The 21,238-nt window shown below is 34.9% G+C and overlaps 1 protein-coding gene across 4 annotated transcripts in view; it reads right to left on the bottom strand.

The window, feature by feature from the left end:
* The window catches only part of LOC129000999 (irregular chiasm C-roughest protein-like), a 214,204-nt gene that overhangs the window by 28,469 nt on the left and 164,497 nt on the right, over positions 1 to 21,238 (bottom strand). For all 4 annotated transcript variants that reach the window (XM_054428118.1, XM_054428120.1, XM_054428119.1 and 1 more), the window contains exons 2-4: positions 12,360 to 12,487; positions 5,391 to 5,574; positions 1,866 to 2,009 (exon numbers count right to left, since the gene is read on the bottom strand). In XM_054428118.1, the coding sequence (XP_054284093.1) occupies positions 1,866 to 2,009; positions 5,391 to 5,574; positions 12,360 to 12,487 (456 nt within the window). The remainder of the gene's footprint in view (positions 1 to 1,865; positions 2,010 to 5,390; positions 5,575 to 12,359; positions 12,488 to 21,238) is intronic.

Here is a 21,238-nt window from a genome sequence, read left to right as displayed (position 1 = left end):
CCGCACTCTAACCACTAGACCAGCTCGCTCCCCATTGTAGTAACGTCAACATTTAACGTGTGGAAGTTATAACAGATGTTAGCCAAATATGAGTGACGTCATGCAAGTGTAAATATACAATGCATGGTGGTTACATCTGTGAATGACGTCATAGTAGGTCTAACAATCAGAAGAACACGTGGTATATAAGAGGTGTCATAGTTACACGTCTGAAATGAATAGTAATCGGTGCTGTTTAAAATAAATGAACAATAGGCAACAGTGTCTTAAAAGTACATCTTTAGAAGTGAGGCACGATAAAAACGTCAATCAATTACAGTTACTATATAAATGACACAGAACTTGACACTTTCAACTTTTTTAGCTATAACTGGGATTTATTTACACATCAAATATATCAAGAAATGCATTCAATTTAACCACTATCAATAAATACATTGTCTTTATGTACAGTACATCAATCGCTATTATAATCCACACAACGCAGGGAAGAATAAAGCTATACCCAAAACAAATTTAAGAAATGCTACATAAAGTTACCTCACAAAAGTAAATGTACACAATCACTACTAATAACAAGAAACGACTCAGCGATTCTGCTTCTTTATGCGCCCTTAAATGCTTGGCGCCCGTTTCCTTTCTTTTATTTTACTTAAAACGTATTTTCTGCCTTAAACGGATTTTGGATCTAAAACGGGTTAGTTAGAAACAAATATTATAGATGGAATATATTTCTTAATATTTAATGTATAAAATTATAATAGTTTGATTGTTTGCAAAACAGAGTGCAATATGGGGTATAGATTGGTGGAGATTGCAAAGAAATTATTTTAAAATAAATTTAAATATTTTCATCAAACCGTTTACGAAAACGGTAGACAAGTTCGTTCAATAATGAACCAAAAATGTCAATACGTTTTTATAGTATCACTCTTTTTATTTTTCACTATATTATTATTATTACTGTTTTAAAAATGTATTTACAAGAAAGTACAGTTGAGCATACGTTTCATTAAGCATTAATCTACACACGGAAAGCGTTCCTGATACAACTAATCAACGAACACTTAACTCCTCTACGATATCAAGTTAATGAGAAATTTCTAAGTAGAACAAACTATTTAAAACTCTTCAAAGTTTCTTGAGGACATGAGATAAAGTGGATTGATAGAGACACTCTTGTATATCTTGAGTAGTTTAGTCTCGGACTGTACAATAACTTAGCTGATAACCCAGCTCAGCGACACACAACCCTGATAACAGGGTGGCATTACCCTTATCAATGGACTGGCACCAGGGTCCGACGCCAGTACTTTTAAACTTCCTGTTAGTGGGTAGTGGGTTAAATGGGGCTGTAAACATTTATGTTTTACACGATTTTGTAGTTTTATTTTTGGGTAAAGAATGATAGTATAGTATTCTTTTCTGTTATAGCTGGGGATTTAGTTTGTTACAATATATGTACAACATTTAGAATATATGGATGCAAACATGAACGATATATTTTTTGAGAAACTATTTTGATTTTTCGATTGCATGAAATTGAGTTTCTTTTGTATTATGTATTATATTTAAGAAAGAGTTGGTGTGTGTATTTGTCTGTTTGTTCCTACTGAATGCTAACACCACAATGTGATTTATGGTATTAGCCCCCCCCCCCCCCAAAGGGGAAATGCGTAAAAAGAGCATATAGATTTGTAAGGTATTTATTTTTTAAAGATTTTTAAACGCAGGAGAATTATTCAATCCACCCCTCACGTTTGAGTGCATGCTATGTGTTTTGAAAAGCGTTTACCGCGATTATCAACTTACACATAAGATATTTCTAGCCAAAAGTAAGATATTTCTAAAATCAGACTACTTACCCAAAAACCACATAAGCTTTGCTGGAGGGTTTCCATACTTGCTGAGGCACTTGACCGTGGCTTTGTCCCCAGACTTGACCGTGACGTTGTGTCCAGGCAGGACGACGTTGCTGCGGTGTTCTATCCTGGGCCGCTGTGGTTGGACTGAAAAGGAGACAAAGACTTTACTTTAGTGATACAGCAAAGCAGTTAGGAAATAAAAAGATTCGCGTATAGAATCAGTTAAATGTATCACTAAAAGAAGACACGCTAAACATACCATAAACAATCATCCCTAACAATCCTTTAGGACGTTTTTCGCGCCACTCAGTAGCGTTAAAAGCATTCCGTTGGCGTAGAAGATTGAAGCGTCCCAAAATGTGGGAGACTGGAGAAAAGTGATAACAATCTACCACTTGAGCCGCAGCGGGACGTCCGCAGGTCTCGTACATTGGCCTGACGCCTGACAGACGACGGGCGACGGGGAAGACCAGTGTCGCCGGAATGTGGAGAATCGCGGAGAGGTGACGGAACGAAACGTGTCTACAGTCGCCATAACTTGGAACTAATTGGGGTTGTGACAAGGGCTCTTACACATAGCGAATCGGAAATTCAAATGTGGAATAAGAAAAGGGAAATCTGGATTGGAGAAACCGATGCTGATATATCCTGCGTATCCTGATTCGGAAAAGTTTGCCTTGGCAGAATCCTTAACTCTCGGAGCCTAGAGTCTAAATTTTCCATCTTAACTTAACTATATAAAATTGACACATTCCAAGGACATCCAAGTAATTTTCATTTAATCCACCAAGCATTCCTCAGAGAAGATATACTTGGCTAAATCTCGAGATCCTCGAGCATAGGACCCATACTACTAACACTGGGCCCCACTACCTCCCCCATGCTCGCTTCGCTCTTAAAACTTGTCTAGTGCTTTACCTCTCACCTTCAAAAATAATTTAATCCCCCTTCTTCAATCTTCCTGCTACAAAAATTTAGTTTCTATTCCTCTGCTCCTCCCCGATACAGTTTTTCTCCATTTGATATTTTTTCTAGGTGTCGCTTGATTATTTTAATTACATATTTTTCAAAGGCGAAATAGTGTTGTTTCGTGTAAAGAACTATATGTTTCAAACCTCAAAGTTGTATTTATTTGTATAATTGTAACTATAAGGAGTGCCCTAATTTGAGGACTTATTTATTAAGTCCTAAGTTTCTAAGTCCTAGTTTATTAAGTGAGGAGTTATTTATTAAGTTTATTAAGTCGTTATATGGTATTTATTAAGGACTTAATATTAATTCTTATATTTAAACATTTTATTAATAAAGTATTGTTTAATAAATCGTTATTACTGTCATGCAAAATGTACCTGGAAAAAATCTTTTAAATAGTAAATGTAAAAACTTTTTTCTGCGTTTCATATTACATGTATCACTAAGGTAATCAATTGTTAATAAAAGTAATCAAAATAACTATATCTTTACTAATTCAAATTTTACATTGCTCTTCGTTAGGTGGATATTTTGTTATATAATTCTGTTACAATATTTTAGAGGAGAGAAAAGGTTAAATTTAATCCATGACATGTATGATTGCCGATGTTTTCTAATCATATTAATTTATGTTATTTAAATAAATTAGAATCACACTTCGCCTACTGCAGATCCAAATCAACGAAACATGAATTTTTATTATTTTTGGATGAAGTTAGGGTAATATATCAACAGAAGCGACGTTATTAAACTCTAATTCACGACCGAAGGTAATTCCCATCTCACCGAGTGACTCACTCAGGCGATTTCTGGTTATTATTTTCCACCCTGCTACGCATTATGTCCCTCCTACGGCTCACTATCTTCGCCTGTTCTAGTGAAGCGTGAAGAACAATTCCAAGAGATTTCCAAGTCGAATTGAAAAATTACTCTTCCATTAAAATGCTCTTTGTAATTTTTACATTTATGCAAACAGTTATAAGAAATCGAACAGCCGAAGTGCAAAAGTTATTTTGTTATTTCAACATTAATTTGCTAGAAGAAAAGTGTATTAAAAATTTTAAAAATGTGGATTTCTAGAGTTAAGTATTTACTTGAGCATTAACGTTGATTTAATGTGCATGTAAGCATAAATTGTTTTATATACGTTTCAATTCAACTCCCTATTGTAAATGTATTAAAACAGCACATCAATACATACTAGTAGACGCACACCATATTTAGATTTAGAACGTATTTATTGAGATCACCGTTTATTTATTTTATATTTAGATCACAACTATCAATATAAATAAAATTTTTGTGAGCACCCCTAAAAAAAGAAATTCTATAGTTAAACTTCGAGTACAATTTTATGGGGTATAAAAGTATCACATGGATTTAAATTATCATATATCACATACTGAAAACAAATGCTTTTACATTTTGATTTACATGTGCTAATATTTCAAATGTAGATTTGCTTTTATTATAATGCAGTTATAGTACAAATATTACATTACATATGCAAACATTAGACAAATGTTTAAGCCATTATGATAAAAACTAGTATTGTTAAAATGTTAAATATATTATGTACTTTTGTCTGATTTTGAGACCTATCCAGCATAAATTTATACTGTAAGTTTTACAGATGAAACTAGTGTCTTATGATGGTTACTACAGGAAAACTTCCTATATGGCTAGATCAAAAGTTGCATTTTTCTTTCGACTTAAGTGTTTTGTTAGACAACTGTTAATATTTTAACACAATAAAAGGAAATAATACATACATTCCATAAAGCTCAAACTGGGATGGGGAGGGATGGAAAAACTTTCATAGGAATCATATATATTAAAAATATACGATGAGGAAAATAATATACGTCATAGAGTTTAGTACTTAGGAAGTAGTTTTTTTTTTCTTAGGACGCTAGGCAGGAGTTTGGAATTTTTTTCACATTACTTCACGCTAGACCTAGGGGTTGCGGCATTATCACATAGATCAAATCAAATCAAATCAAATCAAATCATTTATTTAGTCAAAATTTTAACAAAACAAGTTGCATTAGCTAAGTCACATTATTTTTAAAAGATGCCTTACATAGATCTACAATATATACAGGTATTTACAAAATGGCTTACATTATACTACAAATTGCATCAAAGACTTATAAATCAACATTTACAATGGCATTCCTAGAGCTGATATGATTTATGAATTCCTGGACGCTGTAAGAGGTAAAATTTATCAAAAGAGATTTTAATCGTTTTTTTAAATTTTGGAAGGTTTGGTTCTAGCTTAAGAGAAAGTGGAAGAGAATTGAAAAGTTTTATTCCATTGTACTGTAAGTGTCTTTTGAAAAATGTCGTAGAATGTTTAGGGATTGGTAATGTGTGTGAGTTTCGCAGATAAGATCCATTGGTGATTTGGCGGGATTTGAACCCTCTGGAACCGAAGTCACGCGCTCTAACCACTAGGCCAGCTCGGTCCCCCAACTTAGGATATAGTAGGCAGGACATAAGTTACACGATATATATTATACGTATACATAGTCTACTGTCAGCACTGACCTCTAACCACAAGTCGTACAGGTGAACTTGTCAGCGCGTCCTGAGTGGTGAAGTCACTCGCTGTCACCTGACACTCCCACTCGCCGTCGTCGAATTCGAGCGTCGCTGCTCGAATCCAGAGACTGCAGTCGCCGCTCTCCTGGTTGCCCGCCCACTCGTACTTTTTGAGGTAGATGCCGACGGGCTGCAACAGAAAAAGAAGTTGTAAGTTTCCAAAAAAATCCTAATGAGTTGTGTTCTATGGAAGTATGTACAGTAATCGTTTCACTGAATAAAGGAAAACTTATAAAATACAGGAATAGTTTATCCATTCGAGCTCGATTATCATAACAGTGGTGTTATTTTAGGTGTAAGCTATACCTTATGGTAAAATATCCACAGTAAAAGGGTTACAGTGATTTAAGACACATAGACTAGTTGAATAGAATAATTGAACTTGAAACAAGATTTTTCCCTATAAAAGCTGTGTTATCTTCAGTTACAGGTAATTCTGTAAGTTAAAGTAGCAATCTGTTGTAGCATTGGCTATATAGTCAATCGTAGTAGTCATTATTGTTCAATTGTTGTGGTCTGTAACCCAAACTACCCCTATAACTATAATAGTCACTGGTAACGTAATGTGGGTTGTACTAATAGATACGTACAGCATAACCGTTGAAAGCTTTATTATTCTCTAGTAAAATTAGTTCGAAAAAAATTTGATTTTTATGATAAATTATGGTATTGAATTAACTTTTCAACAATTGAATATACATAGTGGGTGAATATGTAGGATCTAGAACATCGGATGGAATAGAATTGGATGTTGCTATTACCAGCATTTAAACCATACAATCTCAAAATAAACTACGACTGTAATTTGTTTGTTGTAGTGCTGAAACGTAACACTATCAATTAGGTGTTGAACATTGCGTACAAACTAACAAAAATTCTCCAGAGAATTCGCCTTACCTTTGGTACAAATAAATAAAAAAAAAAAATTTATATGCTGCATTTCCAACTAAGCTACCTAAAAATGATCAAACTGTACATTCCACAATTGGCGAACTATTACGAAACCAGCGTTTGGATAATCTCAAAATATTAAATTAACTAAAACTACTGAAACACCCAAAATAGTTGTATTTTCGCACATAAAACAGCCGAGCCTAAAAGAACCGTCTTAGCCTTAAGTTAATGAAATCAGATAGCCCAGCTCCCCGTAGTTTTTAATTAGGAAGATTTAGAGGTAGTGCGGTTGTTGTTTATTTCAAGCAGGATCTACGCTGTTCTGACACGGCACCCGGGGCTCGACCTGGGAAATAGAGCCATTTGGATTCTTCTCGGGAACAAACGACGTGTACAACGTAGCTCGTGTCATGTTTGCTACGCGTGTGTGCTTGTGTGCGTCTGTGTGTGATCATACGTGTTGTGCCCCCTGTATCACATATCTACCGTCCCCCAGCGCACGCCCCCCTCTAATTACGAGTTGTCCCCCGTTGAGCCAAATGACGCCACATTTCTCCTAGAAGCACCTAGCTTCGTTACGCGAGAGACAGACTGAGATCGTTATCGTTATCGTTTAATCTGCCTGAGGAGCAACGTTAATTTTATCGTTAACGGCGAGGAAGGCGCTTAGAAGATTATGGTGAGAGTGGTGATGTTAGTTTGCAGTTGATGTTTTAATTTAAATGAAAATAGTGAGGCAAAGTAAATGTTTCTGATTGTATTACAACGTAAAAACTATTTGGAGTCTATATAGCTGACTATTTGGTGTGAATAGTATTTTACATTTAAATATCAAAGGTGAGGGGGAGAGGATTTGAGAGAATGTCTGTGCGTTAAAGTCAATAGATTATATCTGGGCACCTAAGTGGTCATTGCACTCGTCAGATAATCTAAAGGTCACTGGTTCGTTCCTGAAAAAGTCAGTTGCTTTCAATGTTAAAAAAACGTCCGGTATTAGACAGTGACAAAGGTAAAAACGAATCTTGTTAGGTTGTACAGATATCATTCATTCTCATGGTGAGGTAGCCTCTGGATCACTAAATTTAAGCTAAATGGTTTATGTTACATGGCTTCGTCAAGTGATCCTGCTTCAGTAGTGTACTACTATAGTTTCTACTACTATAGTACTACTATAGTGTACAACTATAGTCATGACTCATCTTCCGGCGTCGCCACACGTGTCTCCCGTGATTAATTACACTGGCCAGTTATACAGTATTATATTCGTTTTCTGTGTTTTTCGTGTTCGCCTATGTGTTCTCAGTGTTAACGCCGAATCTAACCAAATTGGTTAGATGACTTATTGATGTTTTTGTATTTTACCTGAAGGTGGCCTTTAAGTCCGGAACAATAGTAGTACACTACTGAAGCAGGATCACTTGACGAAGCCAGGTAACATAGACCATTTAACCTATAATTCATTGATAGTGTCATTGTTATAATTATTATAATGGTTTTTATATGCCATAATGTGATGTTTTGGTACCCATATGTCTATACAACAAAAGTATAGATCCCAGAGTTCAGGAAAAACTTAATCTTAATTTTAGAGCGACTCCAGCTAAAAGCCATACTATAGTTACCAAAAACGATTCATCTTATACATTTTTACCAAATTTACTATTAAAAAACGACGAACTCCGATTTTATCCATGGACAGTGTTCGCAAATTCAAAAATGCAACGTAAATTTCGATACTACTGGAGATTATATCCGATAAGATCACTGGGTAATGTCAGCTCTACGGCAATGAACCAATGAACGGGTGGGATCACGACTCTTCATGTCGACTCAAATGATTCGAATCATATCCGTCACACTCCATTGGGCTGGAGATTAAGCCTGTTTGATTTTTCGAATAATCGGAAGCGGTGGGGCCTGACGAATCATTCGCCGCTGAGGGATTCCACATTCTCTACACCTGAACTTAAAACTTGCAAAACTTGAAAGTTGTGGAACCAGATTGGAAATTACTTTTGGGTTTGACATCGGCCTGGTAGTAGGGTTCATGACAGACAACAAAAGTAGTGTTAAGATATACTTCTTAAAGTCTACTTTGTGTACAAAGGGCTGATCTACTGTTTAGAGCCCAGAACTTCATTCTAGGAGGCTCAGGTTTAAATCTTAGCGATAACCAATATAGATTTGTGTCAGAGCCCATGAAAATCAAAAAGGTGCCTTTAGGAGAAAGCTCTCTGCAATAATGATATCCTACTAAAGTTTATCTTTAGTGGAGCTATTTGAAATTTTTATTTTTTGTGTGCAATACATTTTTGAATCAAATGATAAAAATATGTAAACAAAATGTATAGTTTAAACTGGTTGTTTCAAACATCCTTCACTATTAAAATTGTAACCATGTTTGTTATATAAAATATTATAATATAAAGTACTACAAAAACTACCTGGCTCATGGTTTTCTTTCAAAGCATGATAATTTGTTTGAGGGAAAATAAAAATATATAAACAATTGGCTTACTTTGGTTAAAAACCTAATTGTTTCCATTGCCCTTACTGAGAACTCATTAGTATATTTTGTAATTATCTAGTAAAATAGGAAACTAGACAAACTCAACAAAATCAATTCAGCTAATTAACAATTATTACTGAAGTGTCATTACTTTTATAGACGAATCAATGGTTCAGTCACCCAGGAAAAGTACTTAGATAAAGATTTTTTAATCGCCAATGTTAATGAAACCGTATGTTTGTGCTAGCTTAGTTTTTTACATGTTGGAGTACTTCATTATTCCTTGTTGCAAGCTCGTTTGTTGTATTATATTAATTTGATTTTATTTACACATGCTTTTTGTGGATTATATACATCACAAAGTTTCAAGGTTGGTTTTGATATAGAAACTATGTTTTATATAACACTGTTTTTTACCTTCCATTACATCGTTTTGTATATACATTTTCTGGCGTCGTTGGCCATTAGAACTACAATTCGTGAACACCAATATAGTTTGTAATTTAAAAATAGAACATTAATATTACAAATAAATAATCATCCAATGTCAGTAATGAAAATATTACAGGAAAATATGTCTTTATACAAATATTTCCAGATTTAACAATTAAAACAATGAGTGTTGCTTTAGTCAACATTAATTTGACCAACATCAACAGTAAACAAATGTGTAGTTTATTCATAACTGCACAAATATCTCTTTCCGCCTATTTTTGTTCTGACCTAACCAAATACTACATCTTGATTTTGGGACTATGTAATATTCCACGATTACAGGCTGTGCCAAAATTAATTTTGTTCTTGGAAAGTAAGTTTTCCACTTTCACACCCTACCAAAAGCTCCACTGAATCTTATCGTTGACGCAATATCAGGGGGATAAGCCAGTTTATGTGTCTCATCAGGTGACGAACACCGCCACAAATCCTGTATAACGTGGCACAGACACAACGCTAACTGAGTTAGAAGATTGGGATTTGGAGAGGCAACTTTGGTCTGAGATGTTGGCAACTTGGGCAACAAAACTAACCTAACTCCGGCGTCGAATTGGATTGACTTCACAGTAAAAGTTGTCTGATGGAGTTTGCACAAACAGAAGGTCTGATGAATCTCGGCATTGGTTGAGGAAAGTCGTTACAGCATTAGAACTGCGGTAGATCGGTCGATACTATGTGGCGCTTTCAATTCAATCGGATAACTATTGAAATGCCACTTTGAAATACAGCGCTATTGAAATATTGATTTGAAATATTGCTTGTGGTTACGGTTTGGACTTGCACGTTTAAGGAATATCTGTGTTGTAGAATAGGTATTTTACAGTGTTGAACATACATGAAAATGTGTACAAATATGTAGGTAGTTTTTTGTAAACATCTAACCTACTCAAGATATAAATCATGTGTTATTACTAAATATCAGTGTATTATTTAGACTGGGTGGCCTCAGAGAATCTAGTATAGCATTTAAGGTGAAACACTTCTGCTCCATCTACAGTACTAATGGATTTTGCTGAATCCCACAACCCATTAGTTGGTAGCCGACCTTTAGCTGTAGACTCGCAAAAAAAAACGCCTATGTATCAGGCGTAGACATCAAGGAAGAGAAGGTTTTAGTGAATAGTCTGCTTAGCTGTGGTCTCACTGCAGGCTAACACCTGTGTGCTTAGAACATTTTCATCCTCTCTGTAAACATTATCGTTCCTAACACTTCAATGCACAAAGATAATTTCCTCCTGATATAACAGCAGGATTTAAGATATTTTTTATTGCAGGATTTTATCTCCTGAACCATAATAATGATCAAGGTATGACCCCATCTTTGTAATTTACACAATTATGAGAGTATCACTTGTGTTTACATTGGTGGAAACTTGTCCTCGGCCACATATCAGAATCAGTTCCCAACAATCGCTTCGGTCGTTGAACTTGGGTTAAAACATTTTCTCTTGAGGCCCTAGCGACTTTTCCCTTCATATTCCAAAAAGAATTCCATCCACTTGGATGGATACAGATTGTGATTCATACAAAGTAATACCAGTTTGTCAACATTATTTTTCACTAATGTTTTCATAGCTAAAGTTGTTCTTCAACCTCATCCGTGGTAAAGGTTTAGTTTCTAGCCAGCACCGTATATAACTACTAATGTGGGAAGTTGCTCCACGAATCACAAATTTTAAATAACATTACTATACCAATTTGATGGTTTTATGAATACTATTTTCGCCCCATGCTGTAAATAGAACATGCGATTGGAATTTCTTCCATTTATTTTGATTTATGTTTACATTTAGTTGTTATTTCGTCACCAGCATGACAACCCATTAGACCCATGTTAATTCTTTTAAATTTAAAATTCATTTTTTGTGCTTATTTTTTAGCCTATTTTAATTTATAAAGTCATTCTGCACATCTACAGGAAAATATCTTTCTAACAGTATGCGTAGATTTTCATGTGATGCACACGAGCTGAGAAAACAAGGTTTTAAAGAAACATGCTTGCCTATAAATATATAGATATTACTTATGTTTCCATATCTCAAACCGTTCCTCAACCGTTCCGTGGTGAAGGTATACTCGTAGCCCAGCACCGTATGCTAAGGTCGGTTTGCATGATGCTCTATTACCCAACCACATAATAACACAGAAGCCAGACTACCCTGGGGCCACACTCGCTGTTCAGGCCGAGGCATTCTGGGCTAATTGTTGTCCTCTACCTCACTCGAGTCACGCACTTTATTTCTGTAAATTGGATTTCCAAATGACGGCCGTCGCTGGCGGTTACTCCACGGCTGTCTGTAGCGGTTATGCAGCGGCTAGCGGCTAGCGGACGAGTGCGGTCATTGTAATCAGTCGTCACGCTGATGATTTTTACTAGCTAATGTTTTCTTTGTCCTGCTTTCCCTATTTCCTGTCCCCGTTGTGGAGATTGCGGTAAGTATTTATTTCCCTTATTTTATTGTAATTAAATCCACTTTAAGGGAAAGCTGGAATAGTTGAAAATTTGTTGCGGTGGTAAAATAAACCATTGTGAAATGTAAATAAAATGTATTGGAGAAGACATAGCTTTACGATGTCAATTTTTTGTGACCACATTTATAACAATTATATTAGTGCTCATAATATACGGTATTCACCTACATTCCATTTTTAAATTGAACCACTTGGATGGAGCTGCCTGTCAGCTAAACTAACAAATCGTAAATATTTGAATATGTAAAGTTATTAGTTTAAACAAAATAATCTATGGTTGAGGTGCCTGTTCTTTGAGTAATGTTATGAGTAAATTTTTTAGTTTCATCAGTTTATTTGTTCTCTTGTTACGCCACTAAGTAAAATAAATACTTAAAACTCTGCAAACATTTTTATAATGCTAAAAAAGTTTTTAGAAGCTCCTAAGGGCGCTAGAAGCTCATTTGTGTTACATGATGGTCATGCCCCGTTGCACAGCACAAGTAACCATTTACTACTTAACTAATTAGCCACTAAACAATACTGTGATCACTGTTGTGACTGACCTTATTGTCCTTCTGCCAAGAGCACGTGCCTCTCTTGTTGAATATCTTACAGTCAAGTCTGATGTCTTCCCCGGGGTTGACCTCGGAGTAATGAGGCTGCTTGTCAAACTTCTGCAACGTTGCCGCATCTGGAACAATGACACCACCTTCAGTTACTTCATAAATAGTTTAAAATAACACTCTATCTGTGAATTGGCCATAACATCGTCTAGAGACACTTCTGTTTGTGTTGGAGATGTCATGAATCGGCGTCCTCTAGCGAAATGGACAAGGTTTGTAAGAATGTACACATAATGATTGCAGATTGCAAAAAAATCTTCTGTTATCAATGCATGAGTTGCCTCAGGCTGCAAGGTGTCAGCTAGAGTCAAAGATATAATATGTCCATCTATGCAAACTTCGATTGTAAATATTCGAATGTAACGAGGGTAGTTAATTGTTGGTGAATATCCGAATTGTTCATTGTTGTATTAGCTCCTATTGTGGATTGAATATTTGAAACAATGTTATAACTGACTTAGGAATCGTTATTAGTTGGATATTTCGCTTCCTGGGTAACGGCTGCTTATTAGGTAATGATGAAGAATGTTTCCCGAATGTATAAATGCATTCACTCAATGTTCTTTTATTAATTATAGTTTTTGGTTGAGCTAGGCCTTTTGACCCACTCTAAAAAACTTTTTACCGTAACATTTTTATGGTAAAATTTTACTAGGACTATTAATTGCATATACATGTTTACATGTAGCATGGGTAAAATATTTTCCGTTAGTACAGAGGTAAAAGGGAGATTGTGGAACAGAGTTTTACCTATGCAACCCATTTAGCTTACCTTCTACTTGAAAAAGTACCAAGAAAAATCTAACCTCTTTGAGTACTGAGCACTAATTATGTCCCTTCACACACAAATTATGTAAGTACTCTGACACAATAGGTAACGTATCATGTTTACAGCTTAAGAGGTAAATTTCAATTAGATTAACGTCCTAATTCCGTAAGGCGGGTCAGCGATGTCCTGAGGGAATTACCGGGACAATGGGCAATCAACCCGACTAATCGGTTTATGGGCAATCTACGCATGTTGGGCAAGCAGGAAGGGGGGTTAAGTGATTTGTATTAGTCTTGATAGCTTCCGTGTAGTTGGAAGCGGTCTTAATGACATCGATGGCAGATCCGATGCGATTACTCGATCTACTCATTCGAAGTGATACGTAATTGAATCTTCCGTGTCGGTAGAAGCTGTCAAAATGACTTCGGTGGTAGACAATTGAATCTTAAGTTTCGGTGAAAGTGGTTGTGACGACAACGATAGATCGATAACACTCAATGTACTCGTCCTAAGTGACACGTAATCAAAGGTAGAGGTATCTATAGTAAGATAAATAGGAAATCCTTTGTGATTACTCGATGTACTCATTCTAAGTCATTAACGATATAATCTTCAGTGCTGGTAAAATTGGTCATAATGATTTAGATAGCAAATTCGATGCGATTAATCGATGTTCTCGTGTTGCTAATATAATTTTAATATTATAAATTTTTTATAGATGTCTAGCTGAGTGGTTATAGTAGGTATCTAAGCTAGACCTAGTTGACCCAAAAGATGTTTGGGCTCTAATATATGCTTGTGGCTAAATCATCAGCTGGTCGTAGTCAATTAAAAACTTTCTTAACCAATGTTCGTGGCAAATGTAATGTACCTATCGGCACAAATAAATCAGGCAGATACATAATTTTGTGAGGCTAGAAGGAAGGTTTTAATATCCAAAACAAAAGATTTTAATTTAAAAAATCTTTTTTTTTAAAGTAACTCGTTTGACTTTTGATACTGGATTAGACATTATAAAGACCAGCTGTAGAAAATTCTTGAAATTAGATTTTACCTAAGGAATACATAGTGATTAAGAATGAGCCGCTCATATAGATGGCTCTGATTGTTCCATTTTGATTTTCTATTTTGTTTATAGTATTATTCAATAATGATTTCATTTCAATATTAAAATCAAACAATCATAATTAAATATTGTTAATCAAAAGTGACACAGTAAATCCTATCAACACTTATCCATCAAAAACAAAAAGTTGTAATATCTCATAAAAATATCGAATGTCAGCCGGTGTCAAAAGCTGAAGTAGTGAAAGATTCGTTAAATGTTGCCATCAAGTGTCAAACGCAGTGAAAAATTAATCTCGTTACTGATTTTATCAATCGCTCTTGCATCAGCGTTCACCCGCTTCGAACACCACGTCACTAACAATTCATTCGATTGTTTACCTAATCGAATGGGCCTTTGGAAAATATAATGTGAAACGTTACATGAATGACATGTTGACGTGTTTTCGCTTCTTTCAAAGCTTCAACTGAAAAACAGTTTTTGCAGTCATTTCAGAAACGCGGATTATGAAATTAGATATTCAAAAGATATTTTTCATTCTCTTTGTCTTCTTATACTTTTATAATTGACAAGAAATATAAAACCTTTGATATGCACTCAGATGTTTTGTGCTCTATTAAATTACATTATCAGGCTTTGTTTTGCAATTGATATTTTTCAAACATTTGTAACAATTACAGTATGTGTAATATGTCAGAAATGTTATAAGTAATTTTATTTTCTAAGTTATACAAAATATGATCGATTACCCGAAAGATTCAGGTTTTTTTTGCGAGACCCAAATAAAATACTGACACTAATTTAAACAATACATAGTAATATGATGGCACCTCATGGCAGTTATAACAAATCTGGACCACACTCATATCTGATGTGTTACTATGTCCAAAAAGCCATGTAAATACATTTTAAATCATGAAAATATGTTCCGGAGCAGCCATATGTTAATGCAGTTGAACCAATAATTGTTTAATAATATGTTTTGACTTAACAATAACTCACAAATATTTTGCTCCAACATCAACAGTATTGGATTTCATTTAGATGTCAGATAAGATTGCAATCAACAGAGCTAAATCATCTTCCACAAAAAACACTACTCACAAACTCTTAGCCGATTAGCTGAGAATAATTGACCATTGTTTTGTTAATTCTCTCAAACCATCCGCCACGCCCAGAGAATGAGGTTGTTAAATTAATTGATGCTCATTTACAGCTTGGATGTTCTTTGCACAGGTTGGATATTCCAAAGTCATATGGGGTAGTATGAGGAGATTTCTGTTATCATTAAGGTAAATACATTCGTTGATTGCTTCATTGGTTGATTTTATTGGTTAGTTGAAGAAAAGAAAGCGATATTAAGGTGGTCGTTTAAACAAATCTGAACAAAGACCAAAAGTTCATCATTTTAGTTACACAGTGATTTAAATTTATGTGAATTTAGCGGACACAATTAATTTGTTAACAAATCTATGTTAGGTTTTGTTACGTTTTTATATTACCTAAGTAATAGCATAATAGGGAATAGTTAAGAGTAGGAGGTTGAGATGGATGGGCCATATTAACCGTAGAAGTGAGAGAGAGATGGTAAAGATGGTACTCAGAGGTATACCAGAAGGAAGGAGACCATTAGGTAGACCAAGAATGAGATGGGTTGATGAGGTGACGAAGTACTTGAGAGGAATGGGAGCAGACTTGGAGCTGGCAGAGGATAGAAGAGCTTGGAGGCACATGGTTGGCGAGGCCAAAAACCACCTAGGACCACAGGAGTAAAAGTAAGTAAGTAATAGCATAAAAAACTATATTTCAACCAATATTACAGACAAATTGATAAAAATAAAGCATCATTAACAAGTTAAAAAGGATTGTTGACCATTCTTTCAACAAACCTGGGACAGTAAATATATTGCTGAAACTAATTCGTAAATTTATTGCGTAAAAATCAGTTTTAATTATGTATTGATAGAAAAATTAGGTACATACAATAGATTAAACCTAGAGGGTTCATTAATATTTATGAATAAAAAATATCTCCAATACCCATTACAGATAGGTAAAATCATAAACACGATAGGTAGGCCTACATGAACACATAAATAGTATGAAATTACCCTACCTCACTCACGAATAAAATAACCGTACCTTTGTACAACTGTGGGATAAATTAAATTACATGGAACTTTCAAGAGTGAAATGAATGAAACTGACATGAGCCTGAGTGTTCAGTAGTTATTGTTTGAAAAGTTGTTAAAACGTGTTGACAGAGGATATTTAAGTTAAGATAGCTTTGCCATCAGAATCGATCATTGGATTAAGGTCCTACCTGTCAGAAGTCGTTGGGACTTAGCCGCGCGAAACTGTCAAAGCTCCAGCTGTTCGGGGATTTTCACTTGACAATGAACTACTCTGTGAACTACGACTTTATTTAATATTATGTTATTACAGATATTTTTGTAATTTCAATTTTTTTTACATTATTCAAGTGAAAAATATTTGTTGTTTGGCGTTCGCCCATCAATACAGTGGTCAAATTTTTTTGACCTTATACATAATAATCAATAGTTTGGATTTTCAGCATTTTGATGTAGTTGTTGATGAGTATAAATAAATAATATATGTATTTTTATTTTAGTACAACTTAAAACTAAAACTGTAGACTGATATTATTTTCAAATATTTTTCGGATTGTATTTAGGTTTACAATAAATCAATATTATTGTTAGTTATTCAAGGTTATAGGTTCGACAATTATTCATTGAAAATTGATATAGTGAAAAGTTCCGAAGTTTATATAGGCTATCATTACATTATGCATTAGTAGACAAAATATAATTCCATTGAATACAATATGAATTACAGCATACTATAAAAACTCATTAAATGGTCACTTAAACAATCTTAAATGAAATCGTGATTTTAAATCGTAGTGCATAATTTTAAAAATTTCCAGATCTGGATGAAAGGAATTATTGTTTCAACTAAATAGTCGTTGAACTGTTTTGTTTTGTTTTATTCTTTACACATAAGTTTTCAATTCATCAACTCCAGTACAATACAAAACAAAGTGGTGTATTTAACAAATACATGTGTTTAAGAGACCGACATCAGCAATATTCGCACCAAAACAAACATCCCGCTATGAAAAGCCTTACCAAAGCCTGAATCCCGAAACTCGTTTCGACGATATAAAGCCGTAATCCACATACATTTTGGATCAGGCGAGGCCATAGAGACAATACGGCTTTGGCGTTGTCCACTTTCGATAAATATGGAAATGGCCTTTGCCACCCGTACACATAAATTCACTCTCGATTTCGACCGAATACAAGGGTTTTCTTGTCTGGTGCGTGAGTGTGAGACTCGTGATAGGATACATATGCATGAGGTCGAGTAAGCCCACCCGGGCTGACCGTGGGTGGTCTGGACAAGTCAATCTACCTTTGTCTTGCGCGCTCACACACACACACACACGTGTACTGTACACACCCACACACACACACACGCACACCTGCCAAACTTGTAGATAGCTGCTACCGTGGCACGCACCGACCCCACGGAGATGATCTTTTTATGATCCCATCTCACAGTCTGATGCCTCTGGAAAGAGAAAGGGACCGAGAAGTGATCCTTGGGGACACCCAAAGTGTTTGTGCTCAACGTCATCCTTGAGGGGAACAGGTTTTGAATTCAATGCTTTTTGTTTTGCGCTTGGTTTTTTTTTCATTTGTGCAATTGAACATTTATGTTATGATTGATTTGTTGGATTTTATAGAATTATTTAGTCTGAAGAGGATGATTATTATTTGAAATAATTTTACATTACTCAGCTTTGCTGGGTTTGCGTACTTAACTTGTTACGTTTTAGATTTTTGCTCACTTGAGGATGAATACGATCGTATTTTTCATCTCAAAACTTATGTGTTTGTACTTATCATGCGTCGGAATAGAACTTGTGCCAATTAAATAATAATATCACTGTCCTTCCAAAAGTTCTGCAACTGACTAATAAACTACTATATAAAGTAAACAAAAACTGAAGTAAAATCAAAATCAATTTTTACAATTAAAATATTTAGTTTCAAAGGAAGGGTAAGTAATAATTGTGGTATATTGTACGAGGATTAACCAGCAAACAGGTGAAAATAATCTATCCGGTACTAATAAAATCTGAGGGACACAATGCATTTCAACGTGATAGGTGGGACACTAATTTTGCTTTTGTAATAAAAACAATCTCACCTCCACCCACTTTTGTGAAATTCCAATCGAGGAATGTGGAAATAATCAAATAACAAACCCATCAAACGGCTGATTAGAATCGTTGACGAAACAGGAATTCAATTTTGCAGCGGTCAGACCGGTGATGTTGAGGTTAGGGTGCAATATTGGCGGGAACGAACACTCAGCAACCAATCACAGTGCTGGAATCGCGCGCCAATTTGAGACAGTTGGAAGCGTCGCGGCCTGGAACATGGCATATAGTCACGTGATATATGTCTTGTTATGGGTCGTTTACAAAGGTTTATGATCACTTTGGAGTAAATACAAGTCTGTAAACTGAAGTTCTGTTTGTCCTTCTAGCAGCTTTACATCTTTTCCCAAGCTCTTAAACATTGTTAAATCATTAAATCACTATACCATTTTTAAAGATGTCATTGCTCATAACCTTTCATACGAAGTAGATTTTTTAACATACTCCAACGTTGCCGTGTGATTCATCTAATGTAAACATTATATAGCATAAAGATTTTCCAGTTTAAGGATTCGTAAAATTTTAAGACTAGTTTAGTTCTCAAACAGCTTATCTCCACGTTAAATTCTTATCACCAGGTAAATGATTGATTCTAAAATAATTAGGTACTAAAGACTATGATTTTTACCAGTCCCTTGAAAAATCCTAAAAGCGCTTATGAGGTAAGTTGCACTAAAACATATTCAGTTTGCAAATATTTAATACTAGCAGAGTACCCGTCCTTCATACGGGGTTAGCATATAAGTATAAAATGATAATTGCAGTTATGGTAGAGAATACGGTTTAAGAAAATTTGGTTCTTTTAATTTATATGGTATGCTATAGTATAGCATATCTACCATAGCCATAATGGTCTACCACTGCACCAGAGTGCACCTATATCATAGAAAAAAGTAAAGTTCTCATTGTGTACCACAGCTTTTTGTTGCTAGTTGGTTCAAATTAGCTGTTGTCATAAATGCAAAAAAATCGTGCTGCATCCTTTAGTTAACTCTTTAGTGCTCTTTATCATAGAACCAACTTGTGCAATTGAAACAGCAAAAAAATGCTTTAATTCATTTTAAATATGAATATTCATAAGGTTAACATGGGAAACTCCAGAGCCACTGGGGCGGAACCCGACAATTTTTGAGATAAGAGTATGTCTATATGTTAATCGGGAATGTGAACTATCATCATACAACATTTCAACCCTGTCGGTTTAGTATTTTTCACGTTTACTTGTCACAAACATACATACATCCATCCATCCATCCATCCATCCATTCATCCATCCATCCATACATCCAAACTTTCTCACTTATAATATTAGTAGGATTATTGTGCGCAAGTTAATTTTTAAGTTAGCAAAAATACATCACCTATCCAACAAAGTGTTTTTATTCAAATAAATACACATATACTAAATACAAAATGCAACGTAGGTCAGCATATAAAGGATGTAATTCTGTGCTTGGGGAGCTGACACGAAAGGATGATTACGAAATTATCATATTAATGACGTCAACACCTGGTATGAGACAGAAGAGTTTCTAGGTGAATTTCGATGAATCAGGAGTCTTAAACCTACAGGAATAACAGTATTCATCACATGGCATTTTTGTCTTTTCTATTAACAACTCTCTTGTACGTGTATTGAAACAGGTATATTTTGTCTGCAAAGTAAAATTACTTGATTTAATCATAAATCTAACTTTGGTAGCTTCATTTTGACCGTTTCCGTTAAATTTAATGACTCTAGAATTATTTAAACTAGTCTCGTGTATAGATAAGCTTTTGATTGGTTTATAAAGTAACATAATATAGTATAACCAACTTTCATTACATTGGCAGAATAAATGTTAGAAACTGTAAAATTATAATAATTAAACTTTTATTTAATAGACCAACAGAATATCTGCTGAAGTAACATGTAAAGAGAAGCCATTCAGTGCAACGTAATAATAAAAAAATTAAGAAATGATTACGTCAATTTGCGGTTTCCTAAAAGTTACGTCACTGTCCATCGCAGTTGTTTTAATTCAGTGAAACCCATATGCAATTAAAGTGTCAACCACAAAAACTACTCTCTCCGCTCTTATCAAATCTTTCGTAACCGTTTCAAAATTAAAGCTAGGTCCAGAAACTTATTTTATAATTATAGTGGCGAAGATTGTTCAATATGCCTGATTGCTTTATTACTCGAGAAAACACAGGAATTAATAAAAGGTAAACAACCTACGACCCTGACCTGGCCTGTAATGACCCATGATTGGACCATCCAACCGGTCCACTAATGGACTAATGGGGCCCAGTAATCAATCTGTTATGGGGCGTCGCTGTCTTAGAGGATAATCAAACGGGGAACTGGACATGGTAAACATTGTAAAATGCAAATCACTACAGCGGTTTCGTAATTTCAATCAAGAATTCACTTGCCAGAGTCGGGTTCATGCACATGTAACAGTAATAGATGCAAACGCGATATAAGACTGGAGTTAGTGAAGGATGAATTGATTTGTAAGAACAAAATACTTCGGTCTCAAGCTCTAGATTTGCTTAATCTAAAAGACGCCAAAAAGTTATGTTTTCATTCTTCAACAAATATACAGGGTGTTGAAAATGTCTGGAACCAACATTATATCTGGTGAGTGGTTAAAGAAAAACAACTAATATTTTGTGTACGGATATACTATAGTTTTACCTATCTTTTGGTGCCTTATGAAATTTTTTACCACTTATAGGGAACGTCC

The sequence above is a fragment of the Macrosteles quadrilineatus genome, unplaced genomic scaffold (assembly GCF_028750875.1).
Source record: "Macrosteles quadrilineatus isolate MER2022 unplaced genomic scaffold, UCM_ALF_1.0 Scaffold_8__2_contigs__length_117827958, whole genome shotgun sequence".
Lineage (NCBI taxonomy): Eukaryota > Metazoa > Arthropoda > Insecta > Hemiptera > Cicadellidae > Macrosteles > Macrosteles quadrilineatus.
The sequence above is the reverse complement of the archived record's forward strand: the minus strand, read 5'-3'. Positions and strand labels throughout refer to the sequence as shown.